This window comes from Apodemus sylvaticus, chromosome 2, assembly GCF_947179515.1.
Source record: "Apodemus sylvaticus chromosome 2, mApoSyl1.1, whole genome shotgun sequence".
NCBI classification, from domain to species: Eukaryota; Metazoa; Chordata; class Mammalia; order Rodentia; family Muridae; genus Apodemus; species Apodemus sylvaticus.
This window is the reverse complement of record NC_067473.1, coordinates 220,992-243,194: the sequence shown is the minus strand read 5'-3', so window position 1 is coordinate 243,194 and position 22,203 is coordinate 220,992. Positions and strand designations below refer to the sequence as shown.

General features: G+C 41.3%; 1 protein-coding gene across 5 annotated transcripts in view; it reads left to right on the top strand.

Moving 5' to 3' along the window:
• Window positions 1–22,203, top strand: part of Dnajb6 (DnaJ heat shock protein family (Hsp40) member B6) — a 47,727-nt gene that overhangs the window by 5,161 nt on the left and 20,363 nt on the right. For 4 of the 5 annotated variants that reach the window (XM_052172939.1, XM_052172943.1, XM_052172942.1 and 1 more), the window contains exons 2-6: window positions 7,384–7,474; window positions 9,327–9,436; window positions 10,697–10,759; window positions 11,641–11,751; window positions 21,609–21,740. In XM_052172939.1, coding sequence (XP_052028899.1) covers window positions 7,410–7,474; window positions 9,327–9,436; window positions 10,697–10,759; window positions 11,641–11,751; window positions 21,609–21,740 — 481 coding nt within the window. In that variant the 5' untranslated portion in view covers window positions 7,384–7,409. The remainder of the gene's footprint in view (window positions 1–7,383; window positions 7,475–9,326; window positions 9,437–10,696; window positions 10,760–11,640; window positions 11,752–21,608; window positions 21,741–22,203) is intronic. The other variant, XM_052172941.1, reaches the window with a different exon arrangement.

The following is a 22,203-nucleotide window of genomic DNA, read 5'->3' as shown; positions in this document are numbered from 1 at the left end:
GGGTAAGCAACTTTGGGTCCACCTTGTATATAGTAGTCTATAGTATTATTAGTAGTTGTCTGGAGTATGAGTTATGAGTATCCCCTCGATCCCCCAGACAGGGTTTCTCTGTGTAGCCCTGGCTGTCCTGGAACTCACTCTGTAGACTAGGCTGCCCTCAAACTCAGAAATCCGCCTGCCTCTGCCTCCCAAGTGCTGGGATTAAAGGCATGCGCCACCACCGCCTGGCGAGTTATGCTTATCTGTGGTGTTAATTATGAATACTTGTTTGAAGTACATCTTGGCAGGCACTATCATCAATGCACTGTCTTGTAGAATTGGACCCAACAGTAGGTGCTTGTGCTTTCATTTCTATTCCAGTGACTATCTTTTCTCTGTGATCTTCCATTTTCATTTGTTTACACGTGCTCTTTTATTTATCTTTGCAGTACGTTGTTGACTTCATCTCTCCTTTTTTGATCTTAGTTAGGTTTAACTGCTTGTAATCATCTCAGTAGAAGGCACTGTCAACTTGATCTCCCTCCATACTTAGGGGTAAGGATTAAAAATTGGAAGAGTCAAAGCTTGGCTTTTAGCGATCTCAGCAGGAAAGGCCAACAGTTGGATGGAACATGGTTATATAGGTAATCACTTTATAGTAATCAAAACTGTAGGTCCTCCTGTCCCCAGACTTTATGGATACAAGCTTGCCCTATAGATCATGTTTGCAAATGTGTGCTTGTCTAGGTATGTGCAGTTGGCAAGTGCTTTACTACTGAACCATATCCACAGTAGATGGTACTAATACAAAAAAGTGCTAAAATAAGGGCAGGAAATCCAGCCTTTTATTTTTGAGATAGTCCAAAGTAGCATAGATGGGTCTGGAGCTGGTTGAAACAGGATGAGCTTGAAGTCCTTACTTAGGTTTCACCTCTATGGTGGATGGGATTAAAGGCCTGTGTATCTTTACCTCTCCATTTTTGGTAGTACTGGAGATTGAACTCAGGCTCTCCGGTGTGCTGGAATAAACTTCTGCCCATTAAGTTGCATCACTATGAAAAAGATGGAACAGGGACAATTATTTTTGAAGCTGACAGGGTAAAAATGTATAGTGGTTATACCCCTGGCTGTTGAGCTTAAATTTAGTGTTTTGGGTAGAACTTGAATATTTTAGTTAAAAACATGCTAGCTACTGGGCAGTGACCCTCAGTTCAGAATTATTTGTTTATATATAGTCTTGTTCTAAAGATCCACTTTCTCTCCCCTGATGCTCAAATTACGTGTCATGAGTTGCTGGAAATTGAGCCCAGGGCCTTGTTCAAGCACTCTGCACCTGAACCGCCTTCATTCCAAGGGCTAGAACATCTATCAGTGTAGCAAGTAGCTAGGATTATAGGTCTGCATCACTAGTCCCTGTGATGATGATGAAGTTTCTTTATAGTCTTTTTTTTCTTAGCAGTCCATGTGCTTCAGGCTGGCACTCCACTGTTTGATCAAGCGGGCCCCCTCCCCCAAAGTTCTGACTTGGGTTCTGATGTCTTTTGGGGACTCTGGCAATGTGTTTTGTTTTGTTTTGTTTTTTTTTTTTTTTTTTCCTTTTTTTGGGATATGGTCTCACTGTACCTCTGACTGCTCTTTAACTCTCAGAGATCTACCTGCCCCTGCCTATCTGGTGCTGTGATCAAAGATATATACCTGCTTCTAGCAATGTCTATTATAATGATCACAACTTTCCTTCAGTACCTAAAGAGTAGAGGCAAGATACCTGCTAACCAATCCTAAAGCACAAGGAATAGATAAGACACCACAGAAAGGTCTTTTTTAAAGAAAAGAGACAGGGTTTCTTGTAGCCCTAGCTGCCCTGGCTCTCTAGACCAGGCTGACCTCCAGCCTCACAGAGGCCTGCTTCTGCCTCCTGAGTGTTGGGATTAAAATCCTGCATTACCACTGCCCTGCCATAGAGACTCAAAATGGGAGGAAAGGGTATGGATATCTTGACTCATTTGTTTAGGAATCTTTCAAGTCCCTTGGTTTGATTTTGGTTTTCTTTTGGTGGTTCCAGGCAAATCCAGTAGGCTGGATACCTCAAAGTAGGAATATGACAGGTGCCAAAAGGAATTGTTTGATTTGGAAAATTATTAAAAAATATTTTGAGATAGGATCTCACCATGTAACTCTGGCTTGCCTAGATCTTAGATCTGTCTGCTTCTGCCTCCCCAGTGCTGGAATTAAAGGTGTATTCCACTATGCCAGCTTTTTTTTTTTTTTTTAAACTTTGCTAACTTTACTAAGCTTTCCTATTATGATTTGGTTGTGCTGTCCTAGTAGAAACATTTGCCAGCAGGAAGAAAAATAGATCTTGGTCACCTATCATTATTATTATTATTGCTGTTATTATATTATTATTATATTATTATAATAATGTTATTATATTATTATATTATTAATACAATAATATTATAATATTATTATTGTTATTATAATATTTTTTTTTTGAGACAGGATCTCACTAAGCTTTGGCTGGCTTGGAAGTTGCTGTGTAGAACAGGCTGGCTTTAAACTCACTGATGGCCTCTGCCTACTGAGTTCTGGGATTAAAGGCGTGCAGTGCACTACAATGCGCCCTAACTACAGTTTACATTTTTTGTAAGGCAAATGTACATTGCAGTTTTTGTTTGCTAGTATTGAACTTGTTTAGAATTGGAAGGTACTTTTAGAGTTAAGTTGCCAGCAAGTAGTGACACACTTCTGTAGTTCCAGCATGTAGGAGCCAGAGACAGGTGGATAATTACCAGGAAACCCAGTGCCACACAGAGAAACCTGACTTAAAAACCAAACCAGGGGCTGGAGAGACAGGTCAGAGCACTGACTGTTCTTCCAGAGGTCCTGAGTACAAATCCCAGCAACCACATAGTGACTCACAGCCATCTGTAATGGGATCTGATGCCTTCTTCTGGTATGTATGAAGACTCAAATAATTAAAAAAAATTTTTCATTTAAAAAAAAGAAAAAAAAACCAAACCAACCAAAACAGAAGATTTTTTTTTTTTAATTTGTTTTCTGAGACAGGGTCACATGTGTTTCCTGTTGTCTATTATGGCCTAAATTCCTGATCCTCCTGCCACACCCAGCTTGATATAATTTGGGATAGTTCCTACCTAAACTTTGGTGATCTGTGGCTAATTTTGTAACTCCTTCCCTCTCATACCTAACACTAGTCAATACAATGAGTGTCTGTTGTCTTAATTTCCTAGTTAACTTACTAGAGTCCCTTGTGGCTGGTATTGCCTAGGGTATTACACTTTTTTTTCTTGGTTTTTTCGAGATAGGGTTTCACTGTGTATCCCTGGCTGTCCTGGAACTCAACTCTGTAGACCAGGCTGGCTTCAAACTCAGAAATCCGCCTGCCTCTGCCTCCCAGAGTGCTGAGCCACAGCTGCCTGAGGCATTACACTTTTTGAGTCTGTCTTCATTGAAAAGAGAGCTCAAAGGCTGCTTTCTGTAGGAGTAAGGACTGAAGGCCATGCTAAAGATGTTTTGAAAAAGTGATTTTCTTTATGTGGTGGGTATAATAACATTGAGGTAATCAAGGTAGAATTTACTAGAGAAAGACTTGTTGGGTGGAGTGGGGAGGCTCAAGAGTTAAGTTTTGGTCGTGTTCTATTTGAAACAACATGCTCAGTATCCAAGTGTCTATTTTGTGCAGTCATGTGCCTGTTTACAGGTTAGGCTTCCATTTGGGACTCAGGGTGTTATATAATGGGCGATGAACTGAGACAAGACTCTGAGCACCTTTCAGCATGGAAATTGATCATAGAATGCAGATCTGAGATGACAGGAAAGGAAGTCAGGAGAGCCTCAATTGTATTGGGAGGCTTAGGAGTTCCTAAACTTAAATCAGGTGATTTCAAATGATGAGGTAGGACAGAAGTGGAAACTAGTGAGTCAAGGCTGTGGAGAAATGCATTGACCTTCAGTCAGTCGATTTCAAGGGCGTTGGTGATTGAGAAGTTCGCAGCTCTCAAAGTGTCTCCAAATGAATTGTTAACTCAAGGGGCACTCTTCATTTAAGATAGCCAGTGTTCAAGTGTTGGCTGAATACCAGGCACTGCCAGTTGGTGCTGTGTACCCCACTGCCTTGAAGTCAGGATTCATGGCTGGTTCATTGAGCCTCCTTTCTGTCAGCTCTAGTTTTTGCATCACTCATAGTGGAAGCATGAACTTTGGAAATATTAGTCCACCTGGAACAAGAAGAGAGCAAGTGCTTTGACTCTTAACTAGCATGTATAGTTAGTGACTGTTGTCTCACTTTGTAAGGCTCATATATTTGGAGTTAGAAACAGTCTTGAGATTTCTTGTTCCCTAAGAGTGGATTAACACAATGTTTGCCTTGTCTCTGTTGGGTCCTGTAGTTATTAGCATTGGTTTTTAAAATGCTGCTTTAGACAGATCCTTTGCAGCTATAACATTTATCGTTTAATGGAGCAGAGAGGACAGGTGTTGTTTTTTTCCTCTGGTGCTGATGACCAAACCCAGGGCCTCACATGTACTAGGCAGGCTCTCTACCATTGGACATATCTCCAGTCTTTATTTTGATATTATTTGGTATTTTTGTGTGTGTATGTTTTTGAGACAAGTCTCATTGTGCAGCCTGGTTGGGCATAATGTCTGAAAGGGTAGGATAATGGATGTTTGTCATCAAGGTGGTATTTGATATAGTAAAAGATTGTGCTTTTCCACTCTGTTTGTCAAGACCCTTTTCAAAGCTCATGGTCTTCTGAATGTGAGTGGCAGGTTTTTTTTTTTTTTTTTTTTTTTGCCTTCCTCTGAGGGCCTTTGATTTCCTGTAGGGCTCTCAGTAGTAGTAGCAGCTTTCCTGTGCTTGAAACAAAGGTAGTTTGAAAACCCCAGATCTTGCAGACTGGTGCTCAGGCTGCTATTTATTGTGTTAGGATTGTAAACTCCCTGGTGCTTGCCAGTAATTGAGCTGGGCCTCCTTCCTGTTTTGTCTGCCTTTTTTTTTTTTTTTTTTTTTTTTAATTTAGTTTTGAGACAGGCTTTCCCTGTGCAACAGAGCCTGGCTGTCCTGTATTCGATTTGTAGACCAGGCTGGCCTCACATTCACAGAGATTTGCCTGCCTCTGTCTCCCGAGTGTTGGAGGAATTATAGGCGTGCACTACCACACCCGGTCTTCAGTTATGTTGTTGTGCACTTCTAATGTATTTGTGTCATGTGCAAAAGGACATTCTCACTTAGATTTCTGTGAAATATTTTTGAAATTTGTTTAGTTTTGAGGCAGAGTTTACTGTAACCCATGCTGGCCTGGCACTTTGCTCTGTAGCACAGACTGGACAGCAGTCCACCTTAGCTGACAGCAGTCAGCTTCCATAGTACTACAGTTATGGGTGTGATGGATGCTACCCACCTAGTTATTTGAGGTTCCTGGTCTAGAAACAAACATTGGGATATGCTGAGCAATTGTAGTGGTGCCTTTAAACCTACTCTGGACCAGACAGAGTTTGAAGCCAGCTTGCTCTACTTAGTGACTTTCAGGTCAGCCAAAGCCACATAGTGAAATGTCTCAAAAAACAAAACAAGGGCTTGAGAGATGGCTCAGCAGTTAAGAGCACAGACTGCTCTTCCAGAGGTCCTAAGTTCAATTCCCAGCAACCACATGGTGGCTCACAACCATCTGTAATGGGATTCAGTGCCCTCTTCTGGAGTGTCTGAAGACAAGCTAAAGTGTACTCATACATACAATAAATCTTAAAAACAAAAACAGAACTACAAACATTAGGTTTAGGACTGGAGAGATGGCTCAGGGGTTAAGAGCACTGACTTCTTTTCCGAAGTTCCTGAGTTCAAATCCCAGCAGCCACATGGTGGCTCACAGCCATCCGTAATGAGATTTGATGCCCTCTTCTGGACTGCCTGAAGACAGCTACCGTGTACTTACATATAATAATAAATAAATCTTAAATTAGATTTAATTAGAATTAGTCTATACACCTTGAATTAAGAATTGTATTAGGAGGAGATGAGAGATGGCTCAGCAGTTCAGATAACTGATTGATATTCCAAAGGACCCTGATTCAATTCTCAGCATCTACATGGTAACTCACAACTGTCTAACTCCAGTTTCTGGGATCTGACATCCTGATACACAGTTAAATATGCAAAAATGAATATATGAATGAATAAATAAATAAATGCATATGAAAAATAAAATAGTCATTAAAAACTTAAGACTTTATAAATGCCTCAATTTGGAAAGTAGAGATGTTATACAAATGGGGATTGGGAAAAATGGCTAAGTTAATACCCCCCTCCCCCAGCATTGGGATTAAAGGTATGCCACTAACTAGGTTTTATTTTGTGGGCATGTGCACGTACTTATAGGCAAGAAGAGGGCATTAGACTGATTACCTGGAGTTGGAGTGGGAACTGAGAAGAGTTCTTAATCACTGGGCCCTTACTTTGTCTTATCTCTGCAGAGAGCTATCAAGTGATTAGATACTGTTAATGAAATGAACAAAGAGACCACATATCAGGTAGTTGCTGAATGCTTCCTTGTGCTGCTCTGTGGAGACAGGTTAAGGAAGCTGTGCTCTGTCCCTGGATTTCAGCTAAAGTCTGCAGGATAACGTTAGGGCAGTGTTGTGTTGGTTTGGGTGCTGGACAGAGTGGTTATATATGACTGGTCAAGTATGTTTTTCCCTTTTTTTTGTTTTTTTATTTTTCCCTTTCTGGTGGGTAACAATGCTATATAGTTGATGCTATTCCCATGAGAGAGCCATGGTGTGGAGACTGATACGCTTCTCAGTGCAGGGATAGTTCATCTTTGTAATCTTGTCTAATACTTGGTACAGAAACTTATCAGGGAGGGAAGTAACCAAGTCTCCCCAAGTGCATTGTGTCTAGGAAAGCAGATGTAACCAGTCCTGAGGCCAGTAGTCAAGTGGCCTCAGTGACCAGTGACCTGTGGGGTTTTTTTGTTTGTTTTTTGTTTTTTTGTTTTTTGGATTTGTTTTTTTCCAGACAGGGTTTCTCTGTATAGCCCTGGCTATCCTGGAACTCACTCTGTAGACCATGCTGGGCTCCCCCATTTCTCTCACTCTGTAGACTAGGCTGGCATATAAACCAGATCTGCCTGTGTTTTGTATCTTTAGCACTGTGGTTAAAGTTGTGCCCCACCACATGAATGGGAAATGATCCTTGAACCTAGCTTCTGTAGGACAAAGGTCCTGCCTAAGATACAGGCTAGTAGTTACTGGCTACTAGAAGTTCTCTCTGGGCTAATAGGTGCTGAGAAGGAACCGTCTCTTAGCCATCCTTGTTTTTCACTGATTTGGACAGTGTTATCATGGGATGTATTATTATTATTATTATTTTTTTATTTGCAGGATTTGTTCCAACAGTCTGTTAAAACATGGTGGATTACTATGAAGTGCTGGGCGTGCAGAGACATGCCTCACCTGAGGACATTAAAAAGGCGTAAGTGATTCTATTTCTGAGATGATATTCTAAACCATGGTTCATTGATAATTGGATAATGATTTGCTTGCCTGCATGTACATGTGTGCTCAGTGTTCAAAGGAGGTCAGAAAGAGTGTGTGATCCTCTAGAACCGACTTTATAGATAGTTGCAAACCACTGTATGGGTGCTGGGAATCAAACTTGGGATCTCAGTAAGAGCAGCAGGTGCTCTCAAACCCTGCACAGGGCACCAACCCTGTACTGGGACCTAATGTAGGAGATTGATACATGATAGGCAGGCACTGGTATATTGCCCAACACAGACCTAAAGTGACTTATAACCCTATGGTTTAATTATAGGTTAAAGTGCTAACATTTGTGCTCAGATCTGGGGATCATTGGACGATGATCTTTAGGTTCCTATGAAGAAAGACCCAGATGATTCTTAGGTTTACCTGGCTTTCACACTCATACATATACACATTTGTGCACACATACACACATATACCCCAAAAACTTGGCAACTCATGCCATATCCCAAAATAGAAATGTTAATATTTTGTATGTTAGAGGTTGTGGGTTCCATCTGCAGTTCCTGGTACTATCTGTATTTGTGATAAATTGTATTATGTCTCTTTCCTTGGTGTTTCTGAATTACAACCTAGGCATGTTGTCTCCACTGATAATATCTGTAGCTCTTCACTATTTTTTAAACTATTGGTGTACGCTGGGCAATGGTGGCACATACCTTTAATCCTAGTACTCAGAGGCAGAGACAGGCAGATCTTAGTGACTTTGAGCCTAGCCTGGTCTACAAAGTGAGTCCAAGACAGCCAGGACTCTTGTTACACAGAGGGTTGGTGTGTAACCAGGGGCATAAGAGGTCAGGTCACATAGTCATCACTGTGGAGGAGTCATGGCAGAAGCTTAAAACAGCTGGTTACATGATACTACTATAGTTACGATAAATGAGTGCAGAGATAAATGTGTGCAGCTTGATTTCTTTGAACTTTAGGGGTCCTGGCTACAGAATGGTGCTGTACCTAATTTTCCCACATCAGCTTCATTGAGACCATTCTCCAAGTGATTCTAAGTTGTGTCCAGTTAACATCACTCCTGGGTTTTCATATGTATGCTCCTGTAAGGTTTATACAGGACACTGGATATTTGTCTTAATATAACGTCCTCTAATGTTTTGCTTTACATTAAAGTGTACACACAAGGTACTCTTATCACTGGCCATACTTTAGCCACAAAAGTTGATATTTCAATTTTGTTTAGACATTAAATCTAGAATAGGTGGCTATTTAAATGTTACTAGGAGTCTAGTGTATGCTGTATAAACTAGTCTTTATATTGATGGTGGAATATTGGGATGGCTGGGAAAAAATAGAAATATGAGGGAATTTTGTATCTGTTCTGCTCAGTGGACAAGTGATCAGGTTAAACATACACACCAGAGCCTATAATTTGGACAGTTGGATCATCTGACATACAAGTTTATAAGCTCATTCTTCTTGCCAGTTTGTGCTAGTATTCAAAATTAGAACTTGCTTATTTCATTCTCAGGAAAAAGGGGGCTTTACTGCTAAGATGTTCTTACACTTAATGGCGTAGCCATTTGCTGCTTAAGGGTAGAGTAGTTTTTTCTTCTTTCTCCTTTTTTCTATTTCCTTTTTCGAGACAGGGATTTTACTGTGTAGCCATGGCTGGCTTGGAGCTCAGTATGTAGAACATGCTGGTCTCAACCCACCCACCCATTGCTGGAATTAAAAGTGTGCTACTACCATGTCTAGCTGCTTTTATGTTAGTTATTAAAATTCTATAGACTTCATATGTACTCAGTATACATCCTTTTTTATCTTTCAAGGTATCGAAAACAGGCACTTAAATGGCACCCAGACAAAAATCCTGAAAATAAAGAAGAAGCAGAGCGGAAATTCAAACAAGTAGCTGAGGCATATGAAGTATTATCGGATGGTAAGTAAACCTGAGCGTGTGAAGGGCTTTGAGAGGGTGCATCAGAACAAGGTTTTCTAGAGACACAAAATTTGCTTCTAGCTAGACTGCTCTCCCTTCCCAGAGGTTTCTATTTTCTTGTGGACTTTGTATCTGGTACATCTATCCTTGGGTGCTGAGGAACTAGAGCTCTAGGCCATGGTGGGTAGACATTGTTCTACTGCAGCAAGGTTTTGTTAATAGGGTTTACTATTTGCACAATGAATGGATGCTCCAATTTAGACCTTGACGTATGCACACACTTTAGATTTTGACACACTCAGTCCCCCCCTCCCCCACATACACTCTGGAACTATAAAGCATAGATATTAGATGTCTGCGAAGTTTTTTTGCAGTTGGGTAAAGGGTTAGCTGTCAGCTAGGGGCAGCCATCAAATTTGAGTTTGTGGTCAAGGAAAGATTTTGCATCTATAAGGCTGGGAATAGTCACAGAGACAGAAAAAAGTACTGCCCACATCCTAAGCACTATCCTGCTGGGTAGCCTGGCATGAGTCAGGGCAGAATCATTTAAAAGGTTAGGTACTGATTGAATGATCATAAGAAATAATAGGTTACTGTCTTTAAACATCTATTTCTAGTAGGAACCTGACCTAAAACTCAATGAGCCAGCTTATTGTCATAGAGCTCCTTGCATTATCAATACTCTAAATATATAACCTTCTCCCCAGTTTTAAAGGCAACCCTCGAAATTTTACAAGTATCAATTTATTTTTTTACTTAATGAAGACATCGATAAGTGAAATCCTGCAAATGGGGCAAGGGGACATTTGAGCTCTAGTGCTTCAGAGCTTATGTTAACGTTCTTACAAAGGTTCTTAGTCAAGATGGGGTTGTTCCCCTGTTGTAGAATATAATAACATAAGATTTTTGGGGGAAGACAGAAGGATGTGGCAGCTGTGCTGTGGCTGCCCTTGAAGTGCAAAGGCAGCAAGCAGTGCCCGTGCATGAGGCACAGCACCTGTGAGCCAAGGGAGTGAGCGGTCCGCTCCTCAGACCTGGGCACAGGCTCAGCTCCCTCCTGGTATATGCTTATCCCTGGACTTTGTAGTAAGCAGTTTTAGTAGCAGTTACAAGACAGTTTGTCGGTTCAGGAGACCTACCTTCTTTTAAAGATGAGGGCCTTCTAAATGGATGTAGATTTAAAATGGGAAATACTGACTGAATTTTGACGATTTGAAAACAAGAACTTACCTGTACTGATTGTTTTTCTCAAATTTAAAGCTAAAAAGCGGGACATCTATGACAAATACGGCAAAGAAGGATTAAATGGTGGTGGAGGAGGAGGTATGTCAATTTTCTTTTTGGAGACAAAAGGTTTTGACAAGTTATACAAGCTTGTTCAGTTCTTACTATTTGTACCTCATAGTCAATAGGGATTTGCCTTGAAAGTGGTGAGTTTGTGTAAACGAGGAGAAATAAACATTGACAGGAACTGATGGTTGGTTAGGCATGGTGGTACATGCTGAAAATCCTAGTGCCTTAGGGGCTAAGGTAGTGCATCACCTGTGAGTTGACAGCCTGCCTGGTGGGTTTTAGATCCCTCTATGTGATTATGATTCTTCTGCAGTAAGTCTGCCTCCTTAAAGGACTAAAAAGTAATTTAAAAAATATAAAAACCGAATCAAAAGAGAATTTGACAGGAGCTTTGAGTTAAAGGCCATCCTGCTTTACATAGTTAGGACCTGCTTCAGTAAAGGGAGGAGGGAGAAAACCAACCACACATTTATCAGGTTAAGAGATGTAAGTGGTGTTTGCTCTAAGATAACCTACTACTATGTTTTCAGCAATGACATGCCTGTTGTGTGAAAATGGTTCTCAGAGATAGCTGCCTCACTATGCTCCTTAGAATGCTTTCTGGGACCTAATGTACCTGTGGGGAAATTGGTGAATTCAATATTCTTGGCTTTCATAAGCCTTTCTAACTAATGACAAAAAACAGTGGACAGTGATTTAATTATGTTAAAGCAGCATTGTAGACAGAGACTGAGAAATTCATAGGTCTTAGAGATCTGAGCACTTGTGGTCAAATGATAAGGATCTTGGGTTTTTAGAATCCCAGATGTGTGGAATATGTTCTCTCTTAGACCATGAAATACACAATAGTTTATGAACAGTTGCTTTGAAATAGCAGAATTCCTATTAAACACTTTAATGTGCTTGTATAGGTGGAAGTCATTTTGATAGTCCATTTGAGTTTGGCTTCACATTCCGGAACCCAGATGATGTCTTCAGGGAATTTTTTGGTGGAAGGGACCCATTCTCATTCGACTTCTTTGGTAAGTACCTACTTGGTCCATCCTGTGGTCTGCCCTAGTGAGGGCTGCTGGTATCCTTTGCATTTAACCTTGTATTATGTTACTGACCTCTATCTTTATGGACCAGTGGAGTCCTCAGACATTTTCGGCCAACCTTTTTGGAGCTTTTGGATTTGTGACTTCAGCAATAAAGATTTCAGGGCATTATTTTTCCCTCTTCCATGTGTATTATTCTATCCTAGTTACTTTGTTTTTGCTCTCCAGTGAATCAATGGTTGGGACAGGATAAGATGTTGGAAATCTGATCTTAATCTATTTTAAACATTTATTTCTTGCTTTTGGTGCTCAGGATTTGAAACCAGGATTTTGGATGTACATACTGACATCTTTAGTATGTACCTCCACTTTGCAGGCTAGTTTATCAGTGAGTTTGTGAAATGCACTAACTATCAATGGATGCTGGTCCAGAATATACGGGTCCATAAACACGGCCTTTCTAACTGTTATTGTAGTCCACTTTAGAGTGTGAAGAAAACATGGATCTAGAGCAAGGCAGGTGGCATTCTGAAAGCAGCTGTTGGATTTTGGGGAAGTAGATTCTCCCATCTCTTGCCTTTAGTCTGATGCCTGACCCCAGACACTTATGAGATCTTGTGCACAGGTGCAAACTTTTCCCTGTCCTTGTCAACTGCCACTTAGTTACTATAAGTCTTTCTTCTGGCTGAGCATTGGCGAGCACTGGACATGGAGGTCAGGGCTGAACTTGTCATTGCTGCCTTTTGTCCTGCTGCACTGAGAGGGAACATCTGTGTGCTGAAGAGACTTGAACACCACCAGCAAACCCCCCTGGAGGAAAAAAAGACAGTAGTGTCTACCAGTGATAGCAAAGGGAGACAGGTGGGGTCCCTGCATGTCATGATGTCATGGTCATGAGTGTGAAGAGGAACAAGTCACCCTGGATCTGGTAGGTCTTGGACTTTCCTTGTTGTGATACTAAGTGGACCTCAATGGGTGTGTGTGTGGAAGGGAGGGAGAGACAGAGACTGATTTTCCTTTATTCTGCCTTTTAGAGAGATTTGATTTATTCTATTTATCTATCTATCTATCTATCTATCTATCTATCTATCTATCTATCTATCCATCCATCCATTCATTCATTTATTTATTTAATTTTTTTATTCTTTGGCTGTATAGCCTTGGCTGCCCTGGAACTCACTTTGTAGACCAGGCTGGCCTCAAACTCAGAAATCCCGCCTGCCTCTGCCTCCCGAGTGCTGGGATAAAAGACATGCGCCACCACCACCACCGAGCTAGAAAGAGTTATTTTACTTTTATCTTGCCTTCCTTGAGGGAAGGAAAACAGTGAATGTCAGAGCATGATCATTTATAGCTGAAATTAAATGGGAGAAAGGTTATTGTGAGTGAGGGTTGGGATGGATCAGCTTGTTTAATGATTGCAGAAATATATAGAAAGCTTCCTATAAGCAGATGAGTAAGAGTGAGGCCAGTGACATGATTGTAGAGCATTTAAAATCCCAGATTAGGAACAGTCCATTAGCAGTAGACAGTACAAATATGACCCAGCGTGTAAAGGTACCTGTGCTGATGTCTTTATCTGTTGGTAGATAGCTGAGTGAAAGACTTCAATTCAGTTCAGGAGTTCATAAGGTAAAGGAGGCCAACATTTCTGTCTGTGAGGAGGTCAGGCATCCGAAACACTGCTTTATCTTGCCTAATGAAAAAAATTAAGCCTGTATTGTGTACGTCTTTGTAATCTAGAACTTGGGAGACTGGGACAGAAGGATCATGAGTTTGAGGCCAGTCGAGGATATATAGTGAATCATAAACAACAAAAACTAAAAACTTCAAATCTCACTGGGGTGCAAGGTAGAAGATAGATGGCATAGATATTTTTTGAGACTAGCCTGAGCTACTCTGAGAGCCTGTCTAGAAGACGAACAAAAATTAAGGGCTATGGATGCTGGTCAGTGGTAGATGTTTGCCTGTCATGTACAAGCCCTGGCTTCCCTCCCTAGTACTGTCACAGAAAAGAGGCCTATGTTCCTGGAGTGCTTGTTTTCCTTGTGAAAAAGAATCTGACACTCTAGTCCTCCCTCCCTCCCTCCCTTTTTTTTGGAGACAGGGTTTCTCTGAGTAGCCCTGGCTGTCCTGGAACTCACTCTGTAGACCAGGCTGGCCTCAAACTCAGAAATCTGCCTGCCTCTGCCTCCCGAGTGCTGGAATTATAGGCGAGCGCCACAACTGCCCGGCTTGGGACAGTTCCTTCTATGGAAGATCTGTATTAGAGCTTTTAATTAGATGTGCCTAAGTTTATATCAGTAGTGCAAGAAATAATGTAGTAGGCGTGCTAAGTCTGCTGCTCTAGCTCAGGCATGGCTCAGGTAGGCACTCCCTCCCTGCTTTGGCCAGCATAAGTGTGGCAGTGATAATTTTTTAATCCATTCTTGTAGGTCTTCTAGGGGACTTCCATTTTCAGGCAGTAAGGATTTTCGCACAGGAAAAGAAGTTGCTCCATGGCTACTACGTGTATGAGGTGACCGTGCAGCCTGCTGGTGGTATGTGGAGTGTAGGGCTGGGGTACTTAAGTGTACGCTCAGCAGCACTCAGCCCTTGCAAACCTAGTCACAATGTCAATTCATTGTAGCCAGTCATTTTTCAGTTTTAAGTTCTCATATAACCAGCTTTTATATTCCCTTTTTTTGTGTGTGTTTTGTTTTTCAGAGTAGCTTACTCTTTTTTTTTTTTTTTTTTGGTTTTTCGAGACAGGGTTTCTCTGTATAGCCCTGGCTGTCCTGGAACTCATGCTGTAGACCAGGCAGGCCTTGAACTCAGAAATCCACCTGCCTCTGCCTCTGCCTCCCAGAGTGCTGGGATTAAAGGCGTGCACCACCACCGCCCAACAGTTTGCTCTTATAAATACGCTGAATGCAAGTATAATTATTGTGCCAACAATCACAGCTACTTGGGAGGTTGACAGTCTTTTCTAGGTTTTATAGACCCTGTCCCTATCCCTTTTCTATCTCAAAAGGTCATTTAAGATTTTTTGATTTAAAATGTATTTCTGGCCAGCCTTCCAAGTGCTGGGATTGCACAATGTTTTCATGTCCTGTTGTATTGTTGAGCTACACTGTGCTAAAATTTTTTTAGGTCTCTTTCCTTGGTGGTGGGGTGGTGTCCCTAGAGACCCGGGGAAGGGAGATGCTCTGGAGTCCTGCAGGAGATGAAACATCTGTCCCTGTGACTGGCAACTTTTCCATGAAGTCCAGAATGAATATAGGCAGTTTCCACAAGGAGCTTAGTAGTGGAGGGTGGTGTATATGGAATGTTGAGATTAGCTAACCTTTAAATTTCCCAGAATAGGGATCTCACCCATAAATGAACCTTCATTGAAATATTGATTGAAGATGGGAGTGCATTATTAATTCAAATTAGGTTGATCTCTTGGTGTGTTTTACTGACCCAGGACATCATTACTTTTGTCCTTGTTCTGTAAACCTTTTAATGTAAGACTGACAAGTAGTACTTGGCAGTAGTAGGGCTTTTGGTTCTAGTAGTTATGACAGGAAGCATCTCTTTGAAAACTGTGTGGGTTCAACTCCACACTTTATTCTCATTCGCAGGAATGACCAAATTGCCTTTGTTGTTGGCAAAGGGTCTTTCTTTCCTTTTACCACTTAGTATGCTCTTTCTTAACAAAGACTTGTGAATCTGGGGAAGGATTTGGTAGTCCACTGGAAAAAGTATGGAGAACCTTGGAAAAAAACCTTGGGGAGGGTAATTGTGTGGAGGGTACTTCTTTTGAGCCATAAATTTAATGTAGTGAGTCAGTCATTTTACTCTCCAGGATTCGAGGAAGTGGCCAGTGAGGACTTGGAACCTAGTGAAGAACTAGACCAACCCTGTTTTGAGGAGTCAGTAGAAGACGCCCTGAGTGACGAGCACAGTGAGGTTTTGGATGTGATATCCAGTGAGGAGCTGGACCTTAGTGAAGATGAGTCAAGTGAAGGCTGTAGCTGGGGCCAGGGCGGACTTCTCAGTGAGGACCTGGACCTCGTCTCCAGCGAGGAGGAAGCCAGTCTCGGGGATACGGAGGAGCTCAGCGAGGAGTATGAGGAACTGCTGAGCGAGGAGGAGCACAGTGGGCCGGAACCCGAGGCGCTGCTTGTTCAACAATAAACAAAAAGGAATGGCCTGGGTCTCTGTTTTATAAGAAGGTTTATTTTATTTAAAGTTTTATCTAGAATAAAAAGAATTGCTTCTATCACCACCATGTTGTATTTGGTCAGATTACCAGAGTTGACTTGGAGACCAAGGAGTGGGAGGGTACCAGATGCCCCAGGCCAGTGCTCTTTGTAGTAGGACTGAGCTAACAGCACTGGTACTGGGAGTGCTGTAATAAAGTGACTTAGACTACAGAAACTTCCCCAGAGTGCTGCAACCAAGGTAAAGGTATGCCTGGGTCCCTGCTGGCCTGAGGCAGATGTGCTGTAGGCAATTCCCAGCTGCCTCAGTGAGTCTTCATATCATCCCTGCACAGTAGTTGCTTAGGTTTAAATCCTAGTCTATACAGCTTAGAAGCTAGTAGTGCATTTAGAAGTAGAAAATCTTGAAAACTGGGGATGTTTAGGAAGAGTTGTAAGTTACGAAAAATGTAATTTCAGAGATCAGAGTGGCGCCGACAAAATGTGGCTTAATCTTGCATTGGATTGGTGACTGCATCTCGGGCTTGATCACATATGGACAAAGTACCATTTCTCTTTCCAGCGGGATTTGAAAGAAAGAGTAGCAGATAAGATTTAAAAGTATGTAGAAACACGTTATAGAACAGTTTACAGCTAGTTGTTAAAATACTACATTTTCATTGGGTTTTAGACCACATCTTGCCTGCATCTTTCATTAGCTTCCTTGTTCTTTCTAAAAGAAAGATGGTAGATGCCACATTGAATTAGAGATTTATACTTAACTGTGCGCTCACAAACTTGTCCTGGCTGGGAGGAAAGAAGATGGAGACTAATTTGATTCCCCCCCCCCCCCCTTCTCTCCAATGTGATCTGGTTGATTCAATCAAGATTGCTAATAATACATATTCATTTAAAAACTTTTATGTGCATTGATGTTTTGTCTGCATATATGTCTGTGTCAGGGTGTCAAATCTCCTGGAACTGTTGTGAACTGCCATGTGGGCTCTGGGAATTGAACCCTGGGCCCTCTGGAAGAGCAGCTACTCCCTGAAGACATATTTGAGAAGTTCTGTATCTTTTTTTTGTTGTTTGTTTTTTGCATTGAGCAGTGCAGTGAGGTTTTCATTTACTTTCTAAGGTTTTTTTTTTTTTTTTTTTTTTTTGTAACACTTCCTATTCTCCACATTCTCCCAGTCCCCACATAAGTGAAGACCACGAGTACCTTGTTTGGTTGCACAGTACAAAATTTGACTTTTTGAGATAGGGGCACTCCATGTAGCCCCACCTGGCCTGGAACTTGCTATATATAGATCCAGCCGGCCTCAACTCACATTGGCCTGCCTTTGCCTCTTTCTCCTGTGTGAAGATTAAAGGGGTGCGCATCACGTCTGGCTTAGTTCATTCACTTTTTGGGGGGGGGTTGGGGGACTTTTTGGCTTTGGCTTTTTTTTGAGACAGGGTTTCTCTGTATAACCCTGACTGTCCTGGAACTCAATCTGTAGACCAGGCTGGCATTGAACTCAAGATGCTGGGATTACAGGCATGCGCCACCACCGCCCGGCGTTCATTCACTTTATATTGTATTCATGACAGTGGACAACTCACAGGTGAGCCCCACATCCTTGGTGGTATATCCATGATATGTTTTTGGATAGGAGTAGTAGTCTAATGAACTCTTAAGCTTCTTGGTATGGGCTTAGAGAACAATGGCAGTGCATTGCTCTTTAATTTGGTGAAAGGAGGAGGCAGCAGGTTCATGTTGTGTGAGAACAGTTAGCACAGAAGATATAACTAAATACTGAATTGTCACCTTAGAACAGCAGAAAGTATCCTGTCCTCCAACAGAGCCATTGGATGTCCCAGTATGTTCAGTCTACGGGGAAAGTTCCATGATTATTGGGTTTCCAGGGCTCCTCATGAAGTAGACTAATTAAACAAAATCACTTTACAAGTTGGAAGGTGACACAATTTATGTAACATACACGAAACCCTTTAGTTGTATCCCGAGTGTCAATCTGTGGCTCAGTGTGGTGCTGGGCTGTGGGTTTTTTTTTTTTTTTTTTATTTGAGACGGTTTCTCTGTGTAACCTTGGCTGTCCTGGAACTCACTCTGTAGACCAGGCTGGCCTCAACTCAGAAATCCACCTGCCTCTGCCTCCCAAGTGCTGTGATTACAGGCGTGCCCCACCATTGCCTGGCTGGGCTGTGGTTTTATTTCTGTTAATTCCAAATAGTCATTTTCTATTCTTTAAGTGTAAAAAGATCCCATTTGAAAAATGGGAGTTGTATGTAATGAAGGAATACTTTAGATTTAGCTCTTAGGAGTGTGGAATTAGTTCTTGCCCTGTATGTCTCCTTAGGATGTTTTTCTTTTTTCTGTTTAAAATTAATTTTATGTTCATTGGTGTTTTGCCTGCATGCATGTCTGTGAAGATGTCAGATCCTCTGAAACTGGAGTTTGACAGTTTTGAGCTGCCATGTGGGTGCTGGGAATTGAAACTAAATCCTATGGAAGAGCAGCAGTCAGTACTTTTAAGTGTTGGCTGTCTCTCCAGCCCCTCTTAAAGTTTTGTTCAGTAAAATTACATGCATGTGCGTGTATTGGCTGTTGGAGATCAGAGGACATTTCTGCAGTTTTCTCTATCCACTTTGATAGTACCAAAGATTACATTCTTGTCAGCAGACATACGCACACTGAAGCATCTTAGCAGCCCTTGTTCTGCTTTCCTTCCTTCAGACAGGGTCTTATGTAATAGCTTCACTGGCTTCAAACTTGGGATCTAAACACTTTCAGATTGCTATTATGAATGAATTTAAACATTGTAACTAAAATGATATGTCTTGATGATTCATGGGATGGAGCACATACCCTAGCATATGTTAAGGACGTGCTCCTACTGAGCCACACTGAAGTCCCCAAATAATCTAGAACAGTTAATAGGAGAAATTGCAGGTTACAATCCTTGAGTTTAGTATAAATGATTTATTGTTTTGGTATCCTTTAAAAAACACTACTAAATAAAACTTTAACATTAGCAGATAAAGACATGGTTGGGTCAGGGCATAAGATAGCTTAGCTGGTAAAAGCACCTGCTGTGCAAGCCTCATGACTTGATTACATCCATAGACAGTAAAGATGGAAGGAGAGAACTGTCCTGTAACCTCCATAGTCGTGCTATGTTAGTACCCCCTCCACATTGTGTACATAGATATACTTCTAAAGATTTTGGGAAAGACAAAAGACTTGGTTAGTTTAAGATTAGCTGTGGAGACTTTTAGTTTTCATGATGATGTGGATTGTCTAATTTGTGATTTATCACATAATATGTTTTAGCTGTTTATAACAGTCATAGTCAAGATAGGAGAGCCTGGGCTGGCTTCAGACTCAGCTGAGGATGAACTTTTAACATCTGATCCTTCTGCCTCTTGCAACTGCTGGGTTCATAGGTGCTGGGAATGGAGCCTGAGGTTTTACACTAAGCTCAAGCCCAGCCATTTGAAATACATTTTTTTTTTAAACAAAACAAGGTCTTACTATGAAGTCTTGATTGGCCTGGAACTCAGAAATTCCCTTCCATTCCTCTGCCTCCTAAGTGCTAGGATAAAGTAATATATACCATATTGGCTTAATGATTCCTTTGCTTTTAGTTTGGGTATTATAAATACAAGAATTGCTATCCATGTTGTAGGAACCTTAGAGTGCTCCAGAAAGCTTGAGGTGGGCACAGGAGAGAGGCTCAAACTGGACAAGAAGGTTATCCTGTATAAGGCTCACCAGGTGGTCTAGTGACTTGTGGTCTAGCCTGAAAATAGCCTTTTGGGCAATCTTAGACAAGAGTGCCTGTTCTGGAACCAGGGCCTTCTAGGATGTTCTGTTCATCTGACTTTAAGCAGACCAGCCAGTTCATGCTTTGTTCTCTCTCTTCCTTTTGTTACTTATGCATCTATGATAACTTTCTGCATGCATTTTTATTTGAAAGTATGGTTCTTTACAGATTTCCTACTTTACTAGGGGAAATAAAAACCCTAAGGTTCTGGAAAGACTCAGTGAAACAGTATTCGGCAAAACCAGAACGGGGAAGTGGGAAGGGGTGGATGGGAGGACAGGGGAAAAGAAGGGGGCTTACGGGACTTTCGGGGAGTGGGGGGGCTAGAAAAGGGGAAATCATTTGAAATGTAAATAAATTATATCGAATAAAAAATAAAAAAAAAACAAACCCTAAGGTAAGTTTAAAAAGTAATAGTTATTATGTTAGTTGCCATAATGAAAAACTGAGCTTTCTGCTGCCTTTAGATGTTAGTGTTGACACTTGTTCTATGTAGAGTACTCCTTGCTGAGTCATTCATAGGAAAGCATTTTCAGGGCCTTCATGTTTCCAGTTAAGAGATGGTCACTTGTCCCAGCAAAATTACTTCATGCCAATTAATGTCAGTTCAGATTCTACCTGTTTCATAAAAATAGAAGGTTTTTTTGTTTGTTTTTTGGTTTTTCTGTGTAGCCCTGGCCTCCAACTCAGAAAACTGCCTGTCTCTGCCTCCCAAGTGCTGGGATTAAAGGCGTGTGTCATCACTTCCCAGCAAAACATAAGATTCTTGTGTGTCCTGCCTGCCTATGAGTCTGTATCACGTGGGTACTGCCCATGGAGGCCAGAAGAGGATGCTGGGTCCCTGGAACTGGAGTTGAGACTTGGGTGTTGGGGAGTCAATGCTCTGTAAGAGCAACACATGTTTTTAACTTCTGAATCAACTCCATCTCAATTTTCTCAAATTGAATAGATATGAGAAAGGAATTATTTGGACAGCTTCATCAGGTTCACCAACCAGCAATTATATTCACCTGTTGGTGTTTTGGAACTTTTGTAGATCAGGCTTGTCTCAGATTGAGAGATTTGTCTGAGTTGGGATGTAAAGGTATGAGACACCATGCTACACTCTGAATTATATTGAAAGCTCTCCCTCTGTACAAGTTTCTAAGGAGGAGGCTGGAGAGATGGCTCATTGGTACTACCCTTGCAGAAGATCAGTTTGCAGATCGGTTTCCAGAACTCAAGTCAGGCATCTTTACAAGTACCTTCAACTTCAGTTTCTGAGTAATCTGATGCATCTGTCCTCTCAGTGTACCTGTATGCACATGCACCCAAACTACACCTAACTAACATAAAATAGCATAAAACTTTTTTTTTTGTTGTTGGAAAACAACAACAAAATTGTCCTAAGGTCAAAACCATATTTTTTTTTTTGTTTCTGTTTTTCAAGATAGGGTTTCTCTGTGTAGCCCTGGCTATCTTGGAACTTGTTCTGTAGATCAGGCTGGCCTTGTAAAAAGAGTTCCACCTGCCTTTAGGAGTGCTGGAATTAGAGGCTTGTGCCACACAAACCTGGGCTGAAACTATCTTTTCTTAATGAACCTAATTGTGCACTGAGCAAAAGCTTTGTTGAATGACCTCCTGGAGGCTTGATGAGGTATATGTAGGTGCACATGTGCCTGGTCTGTCTGGTCGTTTGCTTTGTTGTAGCACTGAGCTTTATTTAAATGATACCCATAAGTGAAAATTGTTCCAGAGTACTAAAGCTGTTAGGTGTTTGTGTATCAAGACATTAACCCATTTTTCTTCCTCTATGGAAAAAAAATAAAAAAAATATTTCATAACACATTTTAAAAACATCTGTTTCTAGAAGACCCATTTGATGACTTTTTTGGAAACCGAAGGGGTCCCCGAGGAAGTAGAAGCCGAGGTGCCGGCTCCTTTTTTTCTGCCTTCACTGGATTTCCTTCTTTTGGAAGCGGATTTCCTGCTTTTGATACAGGTATTAAAACCTTAAATTTGATCTGTCTTTTAGCTTAGTGTAGTTTGAGGTTTGTACGGGACAGGGCAGGAAAGTTTCTCTTTGGTTGGAAATCTGTTTCCTGTTTTGAGGGTGGGTAGTGTAGTGTAGACATATTCTTGCTTTATAAGTAAAGACTAATCCTATCACACTGGATGCCAGGTTTGAACCCAGTCAGGGTTTTTAAAGGCATCTTGTCAAAAGCTATGGCCACTCAGTGTGTGTGTGTGTGTGTAGTTGCCCCTGTATTAAGGTGCTCATAAGGTGTGGGCCAAATGTGGTATACACTCAGGGTTCTCAAAATCTGTATATGAGAAAGCAGGGCATTATTTCCATCTTTAAAATAATTATATTGTTGTGTGTATGTTTGGGCACAGGCGTGCCATTGTATGTGTATGGAGGCCAGAGAAAAGTTTCTTATTCAGGTTTTCTCCTTCAACATGGC